The 21559-nt window shown below is 33.5% G+C and overlaps 1 protein-coding gene across 1 annotated transcript in view; it reads right to left on the reverse strand.

Moving 5' to 3' along the window:
* Positions 1–21559, reverse strand: part of LOC128674815 (putative inorganic phosphate cotransporter) — a 34887-nt gene that overhangs the window by 11766 nt on the left and 1562 nt on the right. The window contains exons 2-4 of the mRNA XM_053753723.1: positions 3932–4062; positions 2644–2823; positions 413–551 (exon numbers count right to left, since the gene is read on the reverse strand). Of these exons, the coding sequence (XP_053609698.1) occupies positions 413–551; positions 2644–2823; positions 3932–4062 (450 nt within the window). The remainder of the gene's footprint in view (positions 1–412; positions 552–2643; positions 2824–3931; positions 4063–21559) is intronic.

Genomic DNA, 21559 nt, shown 5'->3' on the forward strand with positions numbered 1-21559 from the left:
GAATTTTCTTTTACCTTTTCAATTAATGCCTAGCAAACATGCAAACAGGCATCCGGCCCACCTGATAGTAAGTGGTCACCGCGACCTATGGACATTTGAACGCCAGGGGTTTCACGCGCGTGTGGACCATTCTGTGGCCTGGATCTTTTGCCACAAAATCGTGTAATTACACTGCTTCATTCACCCTTCGAACCGGAACACAACAAAGCCAGCACTGCTGAATTCGATTTAAAATATAGAGCGAAAAGCTTATTGTAATAATCAAAATATGTTAATAATAACAATATAGACCAAATTGTGACATCAATTGTATATATATAATAATATATAATATACAATTGATGTCACAATTTGGCCAAATAGCCTATTTTGAGTACAAATCATCATTATATAAATAAATTAGTATAATTACCAGCGTAAACAAAGGTGCCCATTCTACTTCTTTCAGATGTTGGCGCCCAGTGTCCCAGAAAGCTGTGCAGACTCGGATATAAGAGACCCTGAGTCAGTCCCATAACAATCCGACAAGCACATACCGCCGTCCAACCACCCTGAAATAAATAAAAAAAACAGATCGAGAAAAATATTGACAAGCAGATATATATATTGTTTAATAATTCTTCACTGAAGCGGTGGTGGTGTAATGGTTAAGACGCCCGCCTGTGGAACGAAAGGTCCCAGGTTCGAATCCTACTCGTGCCACATGAGTTTGATACCGATCTGACTCATGTATAGCAGTTTTCATCGACCACCACTTGCTTCCGGTGAAGGAAAACATCGTGAGGAAACCTGCTCACTGGTCGATTATCCACTTGTGTGTGAAATGGAGAAGGCAATGGCAAACCACTCCATTAATAGTGCCAAGAAAGTTATTGTGTGCGTTTAATTCCACGTAATGACCACACCCTCAGCCATGAGGAATACGACGGTGAAGAATTCTTCACAAGTACTGTGTAACTATAAAAAGCTATTTTATGTTATATTTGCATATTTACTTTAGTTAATTTCAAAACTTTGTGTTGGTTAATCATAATGAGTTACCTCATTTAGTGTTTTCTAAAACTTTAATTTACCTAATCTGTTTCAATTAGTGAAAAAATTAAATTAAAAAAGAAATAAAATAAATCGTCATCCTAGTTGATTACACGAATACTCTTCATATAGGTATTTTTTATATAAGTTTTCTCATCCGGGACCTCTCGGTTCAGAGGCAAGCGCTTTACCACTGCGCCACCGAAGTCGAGTGAGTACACGCCAAATAGTGTTGGCGCCGTCAAGGCATCTTATCCCTTAGTTGTCTCGTACGACATCCACGGGATGACATAGTTTCTATTTTCTACTGTATATAGATATCATATTTGGTTACTGAACAAAATGTTACACTTATCCCAGAAATCATATCGGGCTATCACGATGCTGAAAGCAAACTCGACCCTGTCTCCAACAATATCGTTGGATCAGCAATCTCCTGACAGATAGCCCTCACAGTTAGTGAATAATAAAAACATTGGGGAAAATTATCAGAGATACGTCTGGTAACAAACCACCGCTATTTGTTTTGGGAGGTTAAGGGGATGTGTGCGCGGCGAAATACTTAGACAATGTATGTTTATAGGTTTAAATTCACATACCAATCTCTCATTTTCGCCTGAACATTTACTCGGTTTATTCCTCGAATGTTTATGGCCAGTGCCGCTTTTTTACTTTTTCTTCTCCACTTTGTACAGTCTTAAATATCATTAGTTGCCATACGATTGTCTTAAAAAGGATACGAATACACGCCATTGACATAAATATTTTTTTTGCCAGAAAATAAGTCGGTATGGATTAAGAATGGATTTGGAAGCTGAAAAGACAGTAAAAAAAATATGCTCAGTCCCGCTATCATATTTGAATGTGAGTTTAAAACGTGAATGTTTAAAACCTGTTACTTGAACTTTTACACATTGTATTTTGTAAAAAAAAAAGTTCACATAAATAAATATATTAATATAAGAAAAGTGCACATATCGCCTTAACCGTTTGTAAAAGGAATCTCCAAGACGAATAGCTTCCTCGCATCGTGGTCTTTATTACGCGGACATTCCTCAAATGGAGACCATTTGTTTTATTCTTCAGATTGCGCAATTGATGCTGGCTGGTAATGTTAGTCGCGGATGAGATCACGCTATACATTACTTATATTCTTGGGTGTTTGCGCCTGATGGTTTTGCTATAGCAATAAAATTAGAGGAAAATCATTCGCTTTTGTAAGCGTTTGCCTTTTATTTTTTCACTGTTTCTGATGATAATTCAAAAATGTTCAGTAATTAAACTAGGTTAAGAAAAAACTAAAAATACAGTATGTGTATATTTTAATTTTAGACATTGATCAAGATTTAAATTTTCGTATATAGGTAGGTACATATTCCGTTTGGTGGGAAGGCGATGGATATGGGATTGTAGAAAGTGGCGCGAAAATTAGGAGGCCTGAATCTAACATGACTTGATGAGGCCGAAAATAAAAAGTTCGTATTCATTTCATTCATCCATTTATCACTTCTGATACGAAAATGAACGAAACATTTTTAACAGCCAATCTTTTATTTAATAGCCATTTGTTGGGTGATAAATTACATTTTTGTTTATTTTATAGGTACTTACATGCATAGCAGCGAATGGCACCACCATATTGATGATGCCATTCGTAACCATAGTGGCGAGGATGAGGTACTTCCCGCCGAACTTGCCAGCCAACATGCCAGCGGGCACTTGGAGCACGATGTAGCCCCAGAAGAAAGAGGACAGGATCATATCCTGGACCCCGCGGTCCCAGTCGAACACCTGGGGAGAAAAAAAAGTTAATTTTGATAAAACTTTGGTTCGTAGCTCCAGCCGCTATAGACATCCGGCATTTGACATCAGGTAAATAATTTATGCCAAATTTCATCAAAACCGGCACTGGAGTATAGCCGTGAAGGCGTGACCAATAGACGCCAGTCTTTCGCATTTAATATACTTAGATATAATTCCTACGTAAACTTATAAAAATGTACTTGCTTGTTTAACCTTCCATTATAAATTTAACGTTGAAGGCTTAATTTATCTAAGTTTCTTGCAACTCAAGCATAACTTTTAGACACGACGTCTTACCTTAGATGTTTTCTATGTAGAGATTATGAACAACATTATAAAATCATGATTTACAACGCGAAACTTTCACAGTTTTACGTCACATTGCCTTGGCCCTTCCATTCAAAGTTATTTGAGATTTGCAAGAAAATTAAATTGATTAAGATCTGATAATATGGAGGCATTTTTAATTTTATATTTTATATATTATTAGAAAGAAAAAAAAAAAACATTGTAAGAAACAATAATGGTAAGCCGATCTGGCATGATAGGGACCAACACTGTTCAAATGAGTTTCTTTCGGCATTTCTTCTCAGCAGTGGTCGTTCCGAAATGCCAGTAGGTTGTAGCTTGTGAGAAATAACTATAAATATAAAGATTGACGAGAAAAAGTGCCTGTGAAGGTCTAATTTCTGAATAAATGATTTGAATTTGAATTAACGTATCAACTAAAAGCTCAATTAATTCGTTTCAAACTTTAATATTTGATAGGTAAATTAAAATAAACGAATAAACGTGACATTTTATCAGATAAAATATATTTTGTATAACATACGCAAAGGCGTAAGTGCCATACATAGATAAAATAAATGGGGTCCCATCTAATGTTCAACATCGTTATAACATAGAAGCTGCAGACAGAGTTAAAGCATTACATTCTGAAGTTAGAACTTTACATGCACCATTAACATTATCGCAATTAAAAAGTACTTTGACAAAATATAAGTTCTTTAACAGTACTTTTTACGACTTTGCATCTGGTGGGCCGCACAAAAAAAAGATTTTTTTTTTCATATGGATACAGCCAATACAAACTTACAGGATAGCCATACTGGTTCTCGCTGACCATGGCCACGATAGCGACGCTCATGCTAACCCGAGTCGCGTACGACACCGTCGTCGCCAGGAACAACAGCAGCGTGATCACATGACGCATGCCCACGCTGCTCTCTGAAAAACAAAAGATAAATTAATAAAGACAGCATTACAGTCAGTCATATCTGTTATAGAGATAGAATATAAGCAGGTATATAAATAAATAAAATAAATAAATAAATAAATAAATATATAAATATATAAATATATAAATATATAAATATATAAATATATAAATATATAAATATATAAATATATAAATATATAAATATATAAATATATAAATATATAAATAAATAAATAAATAAATAAATAAATATATTAGGACAAATCACACAGATTGAGCTGGCCCCAAAGTAAGTTCGAGACTTGTGTTGTCGGATACTGACTCAACGATACTATATTTTATAACAAATACATATATAGATAAACATCCAAGACCCGGGCCAATCAGAAAAAGATCATTTTCCATCATGACCCGACCGGGGATCGAACCCGGGACCTCTCGGTTCAGAGGCAAGCACTTTACCACTGCGCCACCGAGGTCGTCATAACAAACCCAAGCTTGCGAAAGTCGATGGTTGAATTGGAATAGAAACGAGGTAGCTTAACCAAATGTGATTTTAGAACATTTACACACAACTTCATCACTACATAGTATTTATAAAGCAGTCGCTTCCCACTGTCTGTCCCTATGTATGCTTAGATCTTTAAAACTTCGCAACGGATTTTGATGCGGGTTTATTTAATAGATAATGTGATTCCTGAGGAAAGTTTAGGTGTAATTTATTATGTTTTATCCCGAGCGAAGCCGGGACCGGCCACTAGTAATAATCATAAAAATTTATTTTAATTTGCTGAGGGAAATCAAAGTACATGATCAAATAATTAGCACCTACACGTTTCGAATGAAAAAATCTCATTTCTACAGCTAAAAGCAGACAGATCACTTCCGAACGGACGCACGCGCGTCATTATTCACTCGTTATTAACACCCCACCTAGGGCATTGTCCAGTTTCATTACGTGTGATTTAAATGTGCCATAACACGGACGGATGGTTCCGTAAATGTATGCGAACGCTGCAGAGAATTATTAGCTGTGGTCTGAGAATCCATTTCCATATAATAGATTCATCGAAATACTTCCAGTTAATTTTGTGTTATTGAGACTTTGACGTTAACTTTGACCTGTGCGCCGCCGTCGTTTGGATAAAATTTCGTAAGTTGAATTTTTCTGCGCAGGTTGAACATACGTCAAAGTTGACAAACTCACTTGCACACATCCAAACTTGCATTTACGACTGTATGACGAGAATAAAAAATAAGTTAAAAATATTGCCAGCGGTTGCTAGATGGTTGATTAGTTCATAAATCACGTCAGATATTTAGTAAACAATGTTTTCAAATTAATTAATAATTTCTTTAACTATACTCTAATTATAAAGAGGTAATAGTTTGTAAGCTTGTTGATTGAGTCGGGTATTCTCCGAAACTACCGAACCGATTTCAAAAATTCTTTTACGACTAAAAAGGTTAATTATTCAAGATTGCTATAGGCTATATTTTATCTCAAAATTCCCACGGGAGTGAAGCCCCGGGCTACATCTAGTGTATTTATAAACGTTAACAAAGTTCTAGGTATTGTGCGGAAAAACTAAAATAACATGTCTGACATGATGAGTTCCTTGTTTACTTCGGTACCCTAAATAGGTGTAAAATTTTGAACTTTAGATCATAAACTAAACATTCGGTCTTATAAATCCTACACAGAATGTATACCGATTTAAACTCGCAGTCTTTGCATTTTTTTTATTAGAAAATGTAATAAATCTTGCAATTCATGACGGCTTTATTCGCATGCTGCGATATTTTGGCTTCAACTGGACAGTTTAAATAATGGCCAGATTGGACACAATTTATGGTCGTTCCGATATTAAGCTTTTCGAATGTTGCAGTCACTAAAATGACCAAACTACTGATTAATACAGACGTTTTGACATTGACATTGTCAAGCAAAAAAAAAATTCATTGTATTTTTTCTAATGCATGTCACGTATGGGTTTTTCAGTTGAATTAAAACATCATTATTTCACAAAAAACGTCTTCGGTTACCCACCGATACAATGTTGTAAGTAATACTTATGGAAACTTTTGGATTACACATAAGACACAATTTTAATTCCCTCTAGAAATCTAATTTGTTTCATCCTAATATTTAAGTTTAATAAAATTTTGTCTCATGTCTAATAGAAAAGTTTTTACACGTACTGTAAGCATAGTCTCATTGCCAAAGGAATCTTTTGGATCAGATTTCTATTCATAATATTCTTAATCAAGAAGCAAGCACCTTCCAAAATTGTATTAAGAATCAAGAAGATTTGATTTTTGTTCTTTGTCTTAAAATTTCGATTATTTCCTTATCTATTAATAAAAAAAAATAATTTAATTTATTAACATTATGTTATTATTGTTACTTCATATAAATCTAGTAAACTTAATTTCTTTTTACTCAATAATTTATTTCTTTATATAATTTTCAGTAATATCGGTTTCACATTTTCATCAACAATCTTTTTTATTTCTGCATGACTGTACTTGCGCGTATCGCGCTCATTACGCGCAAATAGCCGTGTTTTTCCATACTTCAGGTGAATATACTTTCTTCTGTTGTTTATTACAAAATCGATGTGATACGGGGAATAACCTGGAAAATTCGTGTACAAGCAAACATGTAAAGTTAACGTGTTTCGGAATGTTACGAGAGGTGGTCATGGTGAAATACATTGTACAGAGTTTCGGTTCCGGGCTTGGGAATAACGGACAAAAAATATTCTATGTCTATCAGAAAAAATAACGCGTTTCTACTGACGAAATAATTCTGGAAATCGATTGATTAGTTTCGAAGATGTGTTTGCGACACACAAACTCACAAACACTTTTTTATATTTGGTATAAATCTTCTATCCGTTTTAATTACGATATTTAATTTGTAAACAAACTGTATTGCATATTTGGCATTTATTTTCCCAAAAAATCGAATTACCTTTTATATGTATAAACGACGATTTGACGACCTCGGTGGCGCAGTGGTAAGATTCTTGCCATTGAACCGAGAGGTCTCGGGTTCGATTCCCGGTCGGGTCATGATGGAAAATGATCTTTTTCTGATTGGCCCGGGTCTTGGATGTTTATCTATATATGTATTTATTATAAAATATAGTATCGTTGAGTTAGTATCCCATAACACAAGTCTCGAACTTACTTTGGGGCTAGCTCAATCTGTGTGATTTGTCCTAATATATTTATTTATTTATTTATTATTATGTATAATGTATCGCTTTATCATATTATAAGATAGATGTGAACGATATTATTATTGATTGAGTCCAATCAATCATCATCCAAATAGACACATGGTCTTTGTATTAGTATTGGACCCGTGAAAGCTTTACAATGCTAATCAAACAATGTTAATGGTGTATTAACAACGTGACACACTTACAAACGGTTGTTTATATGTTTATTTGACGCATTACGTCCGAATCTTGAAGAACAATAGGAAACAATTGGGATTCAGTTCAAGGAAAAAGAAGAACAAGGACTTTAACTTAGATACTAGTCTTGGATATATCTGAATACATACGGAACCTAAATGATCTTGCTTTCATGTCACATTTTATAGATTCCATCGACACGGACCATTGTTAACATCAGATAGTTTAAAATTATGGAATGGTTATTATTTGCTGTATTTAAACATAGGATACCAAGTACCAAGTATCGTGGATTGGGTCGCGAGATTCCCTCTATTGTGGTTGAGCTTCGCGATGGCTGACTCACGCGTCAACTCGTGAACGGATGCTGCCGGGGGGACCTGGTCAGCTCGATCTTTTATTAAAAGTTTTTTTGTTTGGTTAATTATACATATATATATATATATATATATATATATATATATTTCTTTTCATTAGCACTTGATCATAATCATAATATGTTTCAGTATACCTTTTGACCATGTACTTTATAAATTTATAATTGAAAAATGGTAAGCCCTTCTGGCATAATAGGAACCAACACTGTTTGAATGAGTTTCTTTCGGCATTTTTTCTCAGCAGTGGTCGTTCCGAAATGCTAGTAGTTTGTAGCTTTGGTAAATATAATTTAATTTAGAATATGACGTGAAAAAGCCTGTAAAGGCCTAATTTCTGAATAAATGATTTGATTTTGATTTTAATACCACTTTTTTATTCATATTTATTTTGTTAGCAGAACGCCAATAACCATTTTATAACATATTTTGCAGTTAAAAACATTTTGGGCAGTATAACAGATATTTTTTTGTCGATTCTGATACACTAAACTAATAATAGTGTAAATTTGTGGACTAAATTCTAATTTCAAGAATCCCAACGGACAAATTGCGGTTCAGTTTAGAAATAAAAATCTTTTTCGAGGCAAGGCTTCATAAAAAAATCTTTGATCGCAGTCGGCGCGTTCCGTATCACGCGCTATGGCGGTAATTTGCCTGCGTTATTATCCTGTACCAAACTCCTCATATTACGTTCCGTTTCTTCGAGTTAGCAGGTTATTATTACAATAGGAAGCTATATAAAATGAAATTTTGTGTGTTTATGTAAACTGAAACTGTTATTTGTAATATTATATGTGCGTAATATACGAAAATTTTAAGAATATACTTGTAATTCTCCCTAAGGATCTATCTATATTTTAATAAAATTTGGTATACAAGTAGAATATAAATTAAATCGACACATATACTAAATCCCAAAATACTTACGGGACAGAATCAATAGGTTAAATTTTAGGAATAGGTTGAATTTGTATAAAATATTTTATTTTGAGTAGAGTTTATTTTTGACATGAAATATTACAGACAAATATTACTATAAAAAACGAGGCTCACAACGTCATAACTACAAGAATTTCATTCTTTTATTCGCGGCTAAATTTCTTATATTTCCAGCTCACCTGCTCCCTCGAATGAGGGAATATTTGCTAAATAACCCGCTATAAGCACGCTTTGTGTTCTAGAATATAGCCTTTACGAGCTTACGAGGTACTTTTCAAATGTATGTACGAATAAACTCAAAAACTATCGGACTTGTTTCGATGAAATTTGACACAGATACAGACTAAGCTTTCAGGAGTTTTATTTGTTATTTTGGCATACGGCATTATTTGAGCGAAACCGGGACGAGTCGTTAGTAAACAAATAAATGCGCGTGTCCATATTCACCTGTCAACTCTCACGTGAGTTAATCTCAAGTGCGCGATCTTATCGAGGCAGTAACGAAGTGTCGATTGATTGAATGTTGAAAGTCGAGAGATTCCGCAGTCATCGTGATTGCCCATTAACCTACATCTATGACATTGGGTTTACGAGGTGAAATATGAATAATAATTGTACCTATTGATAATTAAATAATAAGGACGAAGGCAAACTTTCATGGAAACAAAATTTATCATGGGAATTACATAGGTATTGAATATATACGACCTCGGTGGCGCAGTGGTGAAGAGCTTGCCTCTGAACCGAGAGGTCCCGGGTTCGATCCCCGGTCGGGTCAAAATGGAAAACGATCTTTTTCTGATTGGCCCGGGTCTTGGATGTTTATTTTATGTATTATTTTATGTATTTGTTATTAGATATAGTATCATTAAGTTAGTGTCCCATAACACAATTCTCGAACTTACTTTGGGGCTAGCTCAATCTGTGTGATTTGTCCTAATATATTTATTTATTTGAGTGCGTGAACCACACGTCCCACGTCACGTGTGCATGCGTCTGCTGCCACAGGATGGCGGTATTCGTGTCAAATACTTTTAGGCGATTTGAATAAAGTTAGACACAAAAATTGAAAATTATATGTGTTTGTAATTTTTTTAAGGAACCCAGTTTTATTTAAATAAACTTTAGTTATCCTCTATATTTGTTCCACACAATTTCTTGATGATAATTGTAATCCTTATCCTTACGTCTGTGTTTTTGTCTGTTCGCGATAAATTAAACTCTTGGATTACTGAGTGCCTGACTGACAGACAACGCACAGCCGAAGCTACTATATTACTATAGGCGTAGAAAGCTGCAATTTGGTGTGTAGGTTCGTAGAGCAGTGTAGGGTAGCACTAAGAAGGGATTTCCTGTAATTCCCACGGTAAACGGTTTTATATTCACATACGAAGTTGCGGGCAAAAGCTAGTTAAAATATATGATGGCAAATTACTCGATTTAAGCGTGAAATTTACGTAAAATTTACGTTTATGTAACAACAGCTTTATAATGTTTATTTTTGCAAATGATTTTTTTTAAATCACCCTGTGTTTATATTTTCAATGACTATAAAGATAAGTTACCCACAGTGCAACACTTTGACACGATAAAGCCAGTGTCAAGTGCTCATATTATTGATTTTATCATCATTCGGACGCAATAGGATAACACTATCTTGAATAAATTACGTTATAGGATCTGTCTAAAATGTATATCTAAAACAATAACAAATCTGAAGAGTTTGTTTTTTAGATAAGATAATATCTGAAGTCCTCACTTTTGCCGGTATGACCATTGGCCATACCTTAAGTAAAACAGCTAATTACGTAGGAACAAAATTTAATGTCTGGCTTTGCCGCTTCCACCTGGCATAAGGGGCAAACCCAAGAAGTGCTGGCTTGATGTCGTCAAGGATGATATGCGTGACAATTTTCTGACAACTAATTATTCTGGAAACAAAAAGGAAAGCAAACCTTGGCATTGTATGAAAAAAAAGCACTATTATTTTATTTGTGTTGACTGGAACAGCGTTTCAGAGACGTAAAGATTACAAAATTTGAACTGAAACTGGTCACACTAGTCCTAACTAATATTATAAATGCGAATGTAAGTTTGTTAGTAACCCCTTTACGCTCTATCTACTCAATCAATGTTCTTGAAATTTTGCATACATATAGTTTAAACTACCTTTCATCACGGAAACCGCTCCCGTTGGAAATCACGCGGACGAAGCCGCGGGAGAAAGCTAGTTTTAAATATAGCATATATTAACACTCTTATCAACACAGAACGAGCACTCAAACCTGATTACCAAAATCCTAGGTCTTGTCCTCGACTGGACTGGTCTATTGTAGTGCGGAGAGAGGTCGCACCAACAGGTTTCTGACAGGCGTTCCAAATACATTATACAGTTTTATATGTAAAGCAAATTAGGACTTTTTTTTTCGGTTAAAACAAGTCCTTTTTTAGTTTGAAGTCGGGTAAAGAGACAATGTCATGTATATATATACTTACAATACAACTGTAAGAAGAATATGACTGAGACTGGGACCTTGGGGTGTGGATGCAAAAACCCTTTGCAAATAAATTTCCGCACGCCTGGTCGATGTCTCTGGGGACCGAAGGGCTGGTGACTATTTTGGCCAACGTTTGAGTTTGGTCATACAAAGAGGAAATGTCGCCAGCCTTCTGGGAACTTTACCGCACGACGACGGCGATTTAGTGTCAATTTTTTATGTGAATTACTTTAATATATATTATTTTAGTATTAATTTTTAATTTTAACAAATATCTTAAGTGTGTATATATGTACTTAATTTTATATTCAGTCAGCTAGTAAAATAGCATTATTTGGAGGTTTTATTTTATCTAAAAAATAAAAAAAAACATTCTAAGAAACAATAATGGTAAGCCGATCTGGCATGATAGGGACCAACACTGTTCAAATGAGTTTCTCGGCATTTCTTCTCAGCAGTGGTCGTTCCGAAATGCCAGTAGTTTGTAGCTTGTGAGAAATAACTATAAATATAAAGATTGACGAGAAAAAGTGCCTGTGAAGGTCTAATTTCTGAATAAATGATTTGAATTTGAATCTAATTACAGTGGCAGTGTCTCATCAGTAAATAAATATTTATTAATAATAAACGTTATATAATAAATTGTATGATACTTTTAAGAAAAATAAAAGAAGAAGACTATGTATGTACATAGAATGAAAAATGGCATCTTTATGAGACTAATAGAAGCCAAAACATTTTTGTCTAATTTTTATCTATCTGTCTGTCTGTATGTTTGTTCGCGCATCATGCAAAATGTATTACACAGAATTAGTTGTGGTTATCACAATTGTTTATCAGATGGTCTGATATAGATTTCATTCTCATAGGTTGCATAAAACCCGAGATATTGGGAAAAAAATTTTTTTACACATGTTAAACGCAAACATAGCCGCGAGAAAGGCTAGTGCAATGATACTAATAAATGCGTTTTTGGTCACATCCTCATTAATAACCTTCAGCTGGATTACTTTTCAAAACCTGATTCTGATGTTTAGCAAGTATTGTGTCCGCATAATTGTTTTAATTGATATTATCTCGTTTTTAAAGTGTTTTATCACAGTCACCCGGCAAGGATACCAAACTGATAGCCATAAAAATGATTGTTATACGTACTGGATATTTTTTATCCGCTACTCCAATTGTTGTAAACGTTCAAATACAACAATTTTTATATTTAAAGAAAAAATATTTTTTGACCGAGCGAGCGGAGCGAGAGAGATTATAATTCAAATTGGGGCAAAAATACATTTGTATATGTATTGAAGTATGTATGTTTATAACGCGATAGCTTACGAATCGTTAGTCCGATTTTGATGAAATTTAAAAGGTATGTAGGATCTGTCAATAGAATTTATAAGTTTGTGGGACATCAAAATCGGTTTAGTCATTTTTGAAATATTTACAATTTTGTAAAAACTCATCAAAAATGTATTGTGTTCGCGAACAACTATTTACATTTTAAAAAATATATAATTTTAAACATTTACTAAACAAGTCTAAAGTATTTAACAAACTTAATCAGAAAAGACAGTTTGTATTCAAGATCAACAAATATATATATATAGATTTTTGGATACATTGATTTCACTAAAATTGAGTCATGGTGGAAACAATAAACTAATAACCATTATATAATATGTATACCATATACTAAGGAAAAAATATATACACACGTTAGTAGGTGTGTTTGCTTAGCTGTGCTTCGGGCCGAGGTCTCCGCGGGAATCCATTTAAACAAAACTCTCTCTATTGTAAAGACGTCTGCCATCACTTTTACGACTATTAACCGACAACTAAACTAAACAAAACTGTATTTAATATATCAATTTCAGCCCATTGGAAATATTATGTAATATGTGCTTGTATTAAAAACTTAAAATTATACATTTTTGTTGGAAATGTTGGCCGTATTCGATGACGTCCTTGTCTAGGAAAATATATAGTTCAAGGGCACCTACAATTCAGCAAGATATAGGACTTGACAGAGATATATGGAGTGCCTTATATGTGAAATACGGGCCAATTAGTAAACACAACAGGGCGTGTATGTTTTTGCTTCATCTAAGGACATTGACAACCTCGGTGGCGCAGTGGTAAGGTTCTTGCCACTGAACCGAGAGGTCCCGGGTTCGATCCCCGGTCGGGTCATGATGGAAAATGATCTTTTTCTGATTGGCCCGGGTCTTGGATGTTTATTTATATATGTATTTATTATAAAATATAGTATCGTTGAGTTAGTATCCCATAACACAAGTCTCGAACTTACTTTGGGACTAGCTCAATCTGTGTGATTTGTCCCAATATATTTATTATTTATTTATTATTTATTAAGGGTGTAGAGATAGGATTATATAGATATCTATATATCTAAGGGCATATTAGAATTTGTACTAAATATTTTCAGTTTAAAGCAACAACTTCCACGTATCAATACTATCAGAATTCCTTTGCTTGTCTTTCTTTGCTTGGATTCATCCAACTTGTGATTACTAGAATTTAAATCGCTGTCAATAGTTAACGAAAGGTTTCCGTATTAAACACTATTTATTTTATATTTGAAATATTAGCATACTGCGCAAAACAAAGAGAGAACTCTCTCAAAGATTATTATTATTACGAGTAAAATATCGGTGCAAATTCCACAAGCGCGTGCTGTGAGCTAAAGATTTTCATAATTAATATTTCCTGGAACGAGATCACTATACTATCGATATCGAATGGGTGTTGTTAGTATTATGTCTTAGTTACTCAAAGTGTGGCTAAATTATATCCGAAGCCGATCAATCCATTACCAAAAATATGCTACACGCTCGAATGTATTAACTGAGGCCCTTATCAAATCAAGTCATTTATTCAGAAATTACAGTTTAACTTTTTCATGTCATATTTTAAATTAAACAATATTTACCAAAGCTACAAACTACTAGCATTTTGGAACGACCACTACTGAGAAGTTTATGAGAGAAAAAAACCAGAGGGCTTACGATCGTCTCATCGCAAATTCTATTCTATTCAATTTTTAGTATGAATAAGATTCATTTTAGAATTCCTAAATTGAACTTTGGAATCTTTCCGTAAAAGTTATAATAAGGTATTTATAAGGGCATATAACACAAATTGAGCCTGTTATAATAAATTTCGTCTATATTTAACTAAAATACAGTAAACATCGGAAATACTTACGTGTAAATAACTCCTTCCGGTTGTAGGGTGATAATTGTAGTATTTTTACAAAATGGAACGCAAAAATAAAATTATGCAGAAGTATCAATTTACAAAAGTATTTTGCAGTACTGAGATATCTAGTGTACAACATTATATTTTGTTTGTTAGTTCGTAATAACGATAGTGTAAGAAAATAAGTATATAATTTAAAATTAATACAAGAAAGATAATGACCAATTGCGGACTTATCCCATATAGGGATCTCTTAAAGTCAACTAGCGATCAGAGGAAATTATACTGTGGGTAGAAAAGGTTGCGGGTTGCCTGAACTATAAGATGCTGAAGATGCTGAAGTGGAGGAGAAAACGTAAGGAAGCGATTCCTTGGTCTAGTGGTAAAAGCAATCGGTGAAGACCCAGATGAGCGAGATTAAAATTATATAATAATACTAGCCGCCCGTCCCGGCTTCGCTCGGGTGAAAACTTAATGAATTATACACCTAAACGTTCTGATCTACCACTAACTGATCTATTGGCGAAAACCGCATGAAAATCCGTGCAGCAGTTTTGAGTTTATCGCGAACACGCGAAGACGCGGTAGAGGACTTTTGTCTATAATTTTATACTTAAAGAATTTCTGCAATAATTAATTTTATAGATTAATAATTAATATCTCTATTACGCCTTTTATATGATTTATTAAAAATACGTTTTAACTTTAATTTATTTCCAATTAACTATCAATAAATATTGTGTGTGACATAAAAAAAATAATCGTTTGAAACGTGTTTTTTTTTCTGTACTCTTATATTTTTTGCAAAATTATATTATTATGACGATAAAAAAATTATTTGTTATACTCGTAATGTCGTAATGTCTCGTAATCTTTAAACTGAAAATAGTGTAACGATTTCAAAGTTCAGAGAGTAGCATAATTAGAGTTATACTTATAGTTCATACTTCTAAATACCTTAGAATCTACTTACCTACCTAAGCAAGATAGTAAGATCTTTAGAAACTTTATAACTAGGTACACTAAATAGCGATGCGAAGCGGTGGTGGTGTAATGGTAAGCCTGTGTATCGAAAGGTTCCAGGTTCGAATCTTACATCGTCCTAAATCGGATAAATCTTTAGAATTATAGTTTAGCTAAAGTGGAATCGAAGCGTCAAACTAGAGTTTTATTTTACAATGCACGCGTGGTATGCTAATTTTGACCTTGATGCGCGCGCGCAGCGGACATGAACTGGAAAGTGAGCGATGGCCGCGAGTCGAATACAAGTTCAAGGGAGAAACAGCTGATGATGGTATGCTATATTGTGTAGTTAATCACTAGCTACACCCCGCGGAATTACCCGTGTATTTATCCAAATATACTTAAGTTTTAATGCACAAATTATTTCAATCAAATATGCTTTGATATTAAGTCAAGCTGTCGATAAAATTTTACGTCCTATAATCCCACCCTGAGAAAAGGGCTGTGATAAACAATCGTAATCTTGGATTTACGTTTTACGATGCGAATGTTCCATTGGAATAACAGCTGAGCTTATATCGGGAGCAAATTGGCTTGAAAATTCCAGTCCGGTACCGTCAATAGACTTTAAAAAAATGTTTTTGTTAATATTGTTTTATAATAAACGAGCAAATTTTCATCATATTTGCATTCTAGTAAATTAATTTTATGTGAAATGACATAACATTTTTTATTATCAAATTTTAGTGTAAACGGCTCTAAAGCATGCGAACAATTGCTTAGATACATTAACATCAAAAGAATAGAAAGTTAGAGCATTCTTAGGATATTCTTCGAATGCTCATCCATATACTCATTCTTGAGTGAACGCTCATGAATCTGAAGAATGAAAAAAAAAATCATAGCTCTGAAGAATGCTCTAACTTTTTATTCTTTTGATGTTAATGTTGCTCGAACGTTATTCAGGTTATTTTCACCTCCGTGCAACAAATTTCATCGAAATCCGTTTATTATGCGTGATTAAGTAACAAACAAATTTACATCTATACAAAAAGTGGGGTATGTTTCAAAAGCATGTCTGGCAGGTTATGATTTCAGACCTTATGTGAAGGCAGTTGAAGCAATTTTACATTATTTTTGATAATTGTATGTTCTGTTGTCATTAAAAAAGTAGGACTAACTTTTAAAATAATGGGAAGTTAAGTTATTTGAAGCAATCTTTCTCGTCTGGTACAGTTTAGAGTCAAAAGAATATAAAAACTAAAAAACATTAAAGACAACTAGGTAGCTGGCGTAAACAAATGTGATGAAACATTTCCATACAGTTTGCAGCCTATCTCATACAAGTTAAGTGTATAACTGAGTAGCTGATGAGGGAGCAGTAGATATTATCGCTCTATCCTGTTTCATCATCCAGTATTACTAATACGCGTTTCTCTTTCTTGCATGAACAGAACAAAAGAATTTAAAGATCTAACATAGTGGATAGCAGTAATGGCTAACTTAAATTTATACATTACTAAAGCGCACATAAAAATATGTGTATTTTCTTTTCTGAACGAAATTGTTTTGTTCTCATTCGAAGTGATATAATTCCGTCTTTCGGAAATTATGTCAGAATGTTATGAAGCAATAAGCTCACCGATATTATATATCAACTATTACCTATAAAGTGAACTGTCAAAAATAATTTGTTTTTTTTTTTCAATTGTCTCTTACTTTCTAGGTTCGCGATTACTGACATTATATATCTTTAAACCTTTTAATTTTACGGCGTACTCAACTGAGTCTGATATCTAACCGCACTAAAAATTCCTTTAAAAGTATTCAGCAACTCCTATAAAATTGCTGAAAATATTTTGATGAGTCGTAACCGTAATGGAAAGGAGATAAAGGTTTCATTGTTTGCATTTTATAAACCACAAACTAGAAAGTTGGGTGTTATATTAATTAAATTTGTGGATTTGAAAATATAATAACTAAAAAACCAATTTAAAAGTAAACAGTTTTAAAAAACACAAACGCATTTTGTTATTATTACAAACTTTTATTTAACTTTCAATGTAATAATCGTGTACCTAATGTCACTCTTGCAACTCAATTTTGAAGCAGATATCTTCTACCGTTGGAACTGAAATCTTGTTGGTACACATGTTTATTTTGGATGACAATGTGTTATTATGAAAGCTTGCCCTAATGGTGCAGCCAGGAACAGCTCCAGACGTGGGAACCCCTCCACGGTTTACTGCACGGACATAATTTTTTGACAAAAATATCTCTCAGCCAACAATAAAGAAAAAATAATAATAAAATAAAAATTTCATTTTTGTTAAAAAACTTATTATTTCTTAGACTACTTATTTGATTTTCAAACTTTCTTTGCAGCCATTGTTTGTTTGAATGTTGTCCAATAATCGTAAATTCTTTTCAAAAACGAATCTATATTAAATGCAATAATTAATGGGACCGGAAGTACGGTTGTCAGAAAAGGTCTATTTTTGAAAAATCACTGGTCATACAATATATTCATGACAGCTTGACACGAAGAATAGAATAGGACTTGCAATTTGTGGTCAGGCAAAACAATTTAAACACGTAGATATCATTGAAAATCATACCATGTTTCAAGCGCAACAAGACTTATTTCACAATAATATGATTTTGTTTCGATTACACGAGACAAATTTACTAGTCTAACCATTGGTCTTTGTAATAACCAAGTAAGTCGTCTTCGTTTTAATTTTAAAATAAAAAAAAAACCGGGTTGCACTCCGGGAGTGCCGACAGAAGTGGAAACTTGAATATTAACGTTGTACATTTTTGTCATCTTACGAATTTTCGATCAGGTCACGTGTCCTGATGCGAGTTTAACATTTTTCACCCATCACAAAAAGTGCACAACGCCGTTAAAGAAGTTTTCACTTAAACAAATCAAAAGTTACTAAATAGGACTACCGACTCCTGTAGATTGTGTGAAATGTTCAATCTAAAAAGAATCGTTTTCTTTGAATATCTGAACTGAACAATTTATATTTATCTAAAATAAAACAAACAAAAATTAAACTAATTAACTAACTGATATATGATACTGATATGAATCATCATATCATCCCATATATCAGTTAGTAACCTCTAAAAATATAGAAACAATATTTGGTTGACTGTTAAATGAATTTCAACGTCAACGAATGGCGTCCTACAAGGATATGATAGACCATTGTCGAATGCCACACAAGATGGACCCTGCTTGGTCGACAATAGCGTTTTTTGTATTTGTCTGTCCGTCTTTCAGTTGCAAGCCATATTTAACGACTTGACCATGTTGATTTTCTTTTATAAATATTTTTTGTTTAATATTTTAAATAGGTGAAATAATTCTGTATTATATATTTAGTTTTGATGATTGTTGGAGCACTAGTGGATGGATAGCTTTAGTCTTAAACCCATAGACCGCGAACATCTTTTATTTTTGATATGACAACTCCGCGCGGTTGTCTTTGCACTGTATCCGTTTCCTTCACTTTACAATTTTCGATTCCACGTCGCGAGCGCAACATATCGTCGCTACTCCAATTTTCTAAACCTTGAAGTACGAGATTACACAGTATATTCAAGAAACAGAATCTTTGATTTTCAAGATCCAAGCCCCAACATAAAATCAACAAATTATTTAATGGATGATCTAATGGTGCGAGATCGGTTCGACGAGTTCACCTTCGAGGAGTTCCCATAACAGTTTACTGCACGGACATAATTTAATTGTCACGTATGAAATCCAATAAAATCTATCTGACATTTCGAAAATGCTTTTATGAAAAATGTAATTTTCTTAAAAAAATATATATAAACATAATTTTTTGAGTTAAGTTTCGAATACTGAAAAAAAATTGCTAGTGCTTAATAAATCACTCGTATTTTGTCCTCAATTGACATGTGTATTCGAGCGGACAATGGCAAAAAAGGGGCTGCCGCTTTCACCCTACGTAGTATTAATGAGCGCGTGTCCTTGATGGGGACTGATGGCTGTATTTGTATCCAGTCCACCTACACCTTTACACTAGTTGCAAGGGCTTGTTCACATGTAAACAATTCACTCAGCTGTAGAAATTACTTATTTATGAATGTTTTAATATTTATGGATTTGCTCAGATGGGAGAGAGACATGTTTATGAAGTATTTTTAAACACGCATAAAATTAAATTTAGTAGTTTTAGAATCTCTTTATCAGACGGACACTTCGATTGGTTAATTATGAAATTATGATAATACAGTGATCCGCCGCTAAGTATATTGCATTTAATTAATTAAAACAATATGAAAATGAACATTGTTATAAATTAATTACAATATATTACATTCTCGACTGTAAGGAAGTGAGGCTTAAGGCCAGCACTTTTGAAATATATGGTAAATTATAATAATAATAATAAATAATAAATATATTAGGACAAATCACACAGATTGAGCTAGCCCCAAAGTAAGTTCGAGACTTGTGTTATGGGATACTAACTCAACGATACTATATTTTATAACAAATACATATATAGATAAACATCCAAGACCCGGGCCAATCAGAAAAAGATCATTTTCCATCATGACCCGACCGGGGATCGAACCCGGGACCTCTCGGTTCAGTGGCAAGAATCTTACCACTGCGCCACCGAGGTCGTCTTTAATTATATATAAATTTATCACAAACGACGACGAGGAACACGTACAAGTTAAGGTTATTAAAGCGTTTTATAATTTAAAACTTTTTACGAGTATTTATATAATGTTAATAATAGGTATTAAATTTTTTAATTTAAAACTGATCGGCATTGATGAAACAATGTAATTTAATCAATTTTTATTTAAATACTTAACCCATTTTTGTAATCATTATTATTATTTGACGACCTCGGTGGCGCAATGGTAAAGTGCTTTACCTCTGAACCGAGAGGTCCCGGGTTCGATCCCCGGTCGGTTGGGTCATGATGGAAAATGATATTTTTCTGATTGGCCCCGGTCTTGGATGTTTATCTATAAAATATAGTATCGTTGATTTAGTATCCCATAACATAAGACTAGAATTTACTTTGGGGCTAGCACAATCTGTGTAATTTGTCCTAATACATTTATTTATTTGTTATAAAAAAAACATTTTATAGTCGTGAAAGTCATGATACTATTTATCAAGTGACACAGTCGAAATGAAAAAATAATATGAAAAACAAAAAATCGAATGTATTACGGCAGCCCCTTAAGTGTTTTAATAAATAATTAATGTTTAAGACGGAAAGTGTTGCCATTAACTTTTATGTGGAATACAGAATGTATAAATGTTTATATAATGTACATTTTGCAGCTGCAAAACGTATATTTGTATATTCACAGCTGTGAATGAAGATTTTTCTTGTATATTCTGAGATTATCTTGTATAAGTATTGTATGTACATTAATTTTATTGTATTGTGCACGTTGAATTAAATATTTTAATAAAATATTGTTTGTTGGAAAATGTAGAAAACTGAGGAGAAAGTTAAAAATATCATAAAATTTTCTGCATACATTTAATCAGCACTATTTATTGTTAGAAGTTTCTGTTTTAAACTAAACTTGAACTTGTTTCGTCAACGGCGACATTATTGATCAAATAATCTATCAAACGATTTCCACGAAACCGTAACGGTAAAATAAGATCAAAGTTTAAGTGAGATACAACTAAAATTACTAGACTAGCGCGTTCGGGGGCGGGGGGGCTACTATGGAACACGAAACACGCAGCATGTCAACGCATTTACTTTTTTTACACGATGCGTAGCTAAAAAAATCGGATTTCAATATTCATTTCGTTACAACTTTTGAACGGCTAAATCGATTTTCAAAAACACGGGATAAAACTATCTATGACACAAAAAAAAAACAAAACGAAAATCGGTTCATCCGTTTGGGAGCTACGATGCCACAGATACACAGACAGACACGTTAAACTTATTGTGGCATGGACTGGCCACTTGCTTCTGTATTTTTATGACGATGTTATTAACTGTCAGTGTCAAGCTCAATAAATCAGTCTACAGCCAGCTTCCGTCTTTCATT

The sequence above is a fragment of the Plodia interpunctella genome, chromosome 13 (assembly GCF_027563975.2).
Source record: "Plodia interpunctella isolate USDA-ARS_2022_Savannah chromosome 13, ilPloInte3.2, whole genome shotgun sequence".
Classification (NCBI taxonomy): Eukaryota; Metazoa; Arthropoda; class Insecta; order Lepidoptera; family Pyralidae; genus Plodia; species Plodia interpunctella.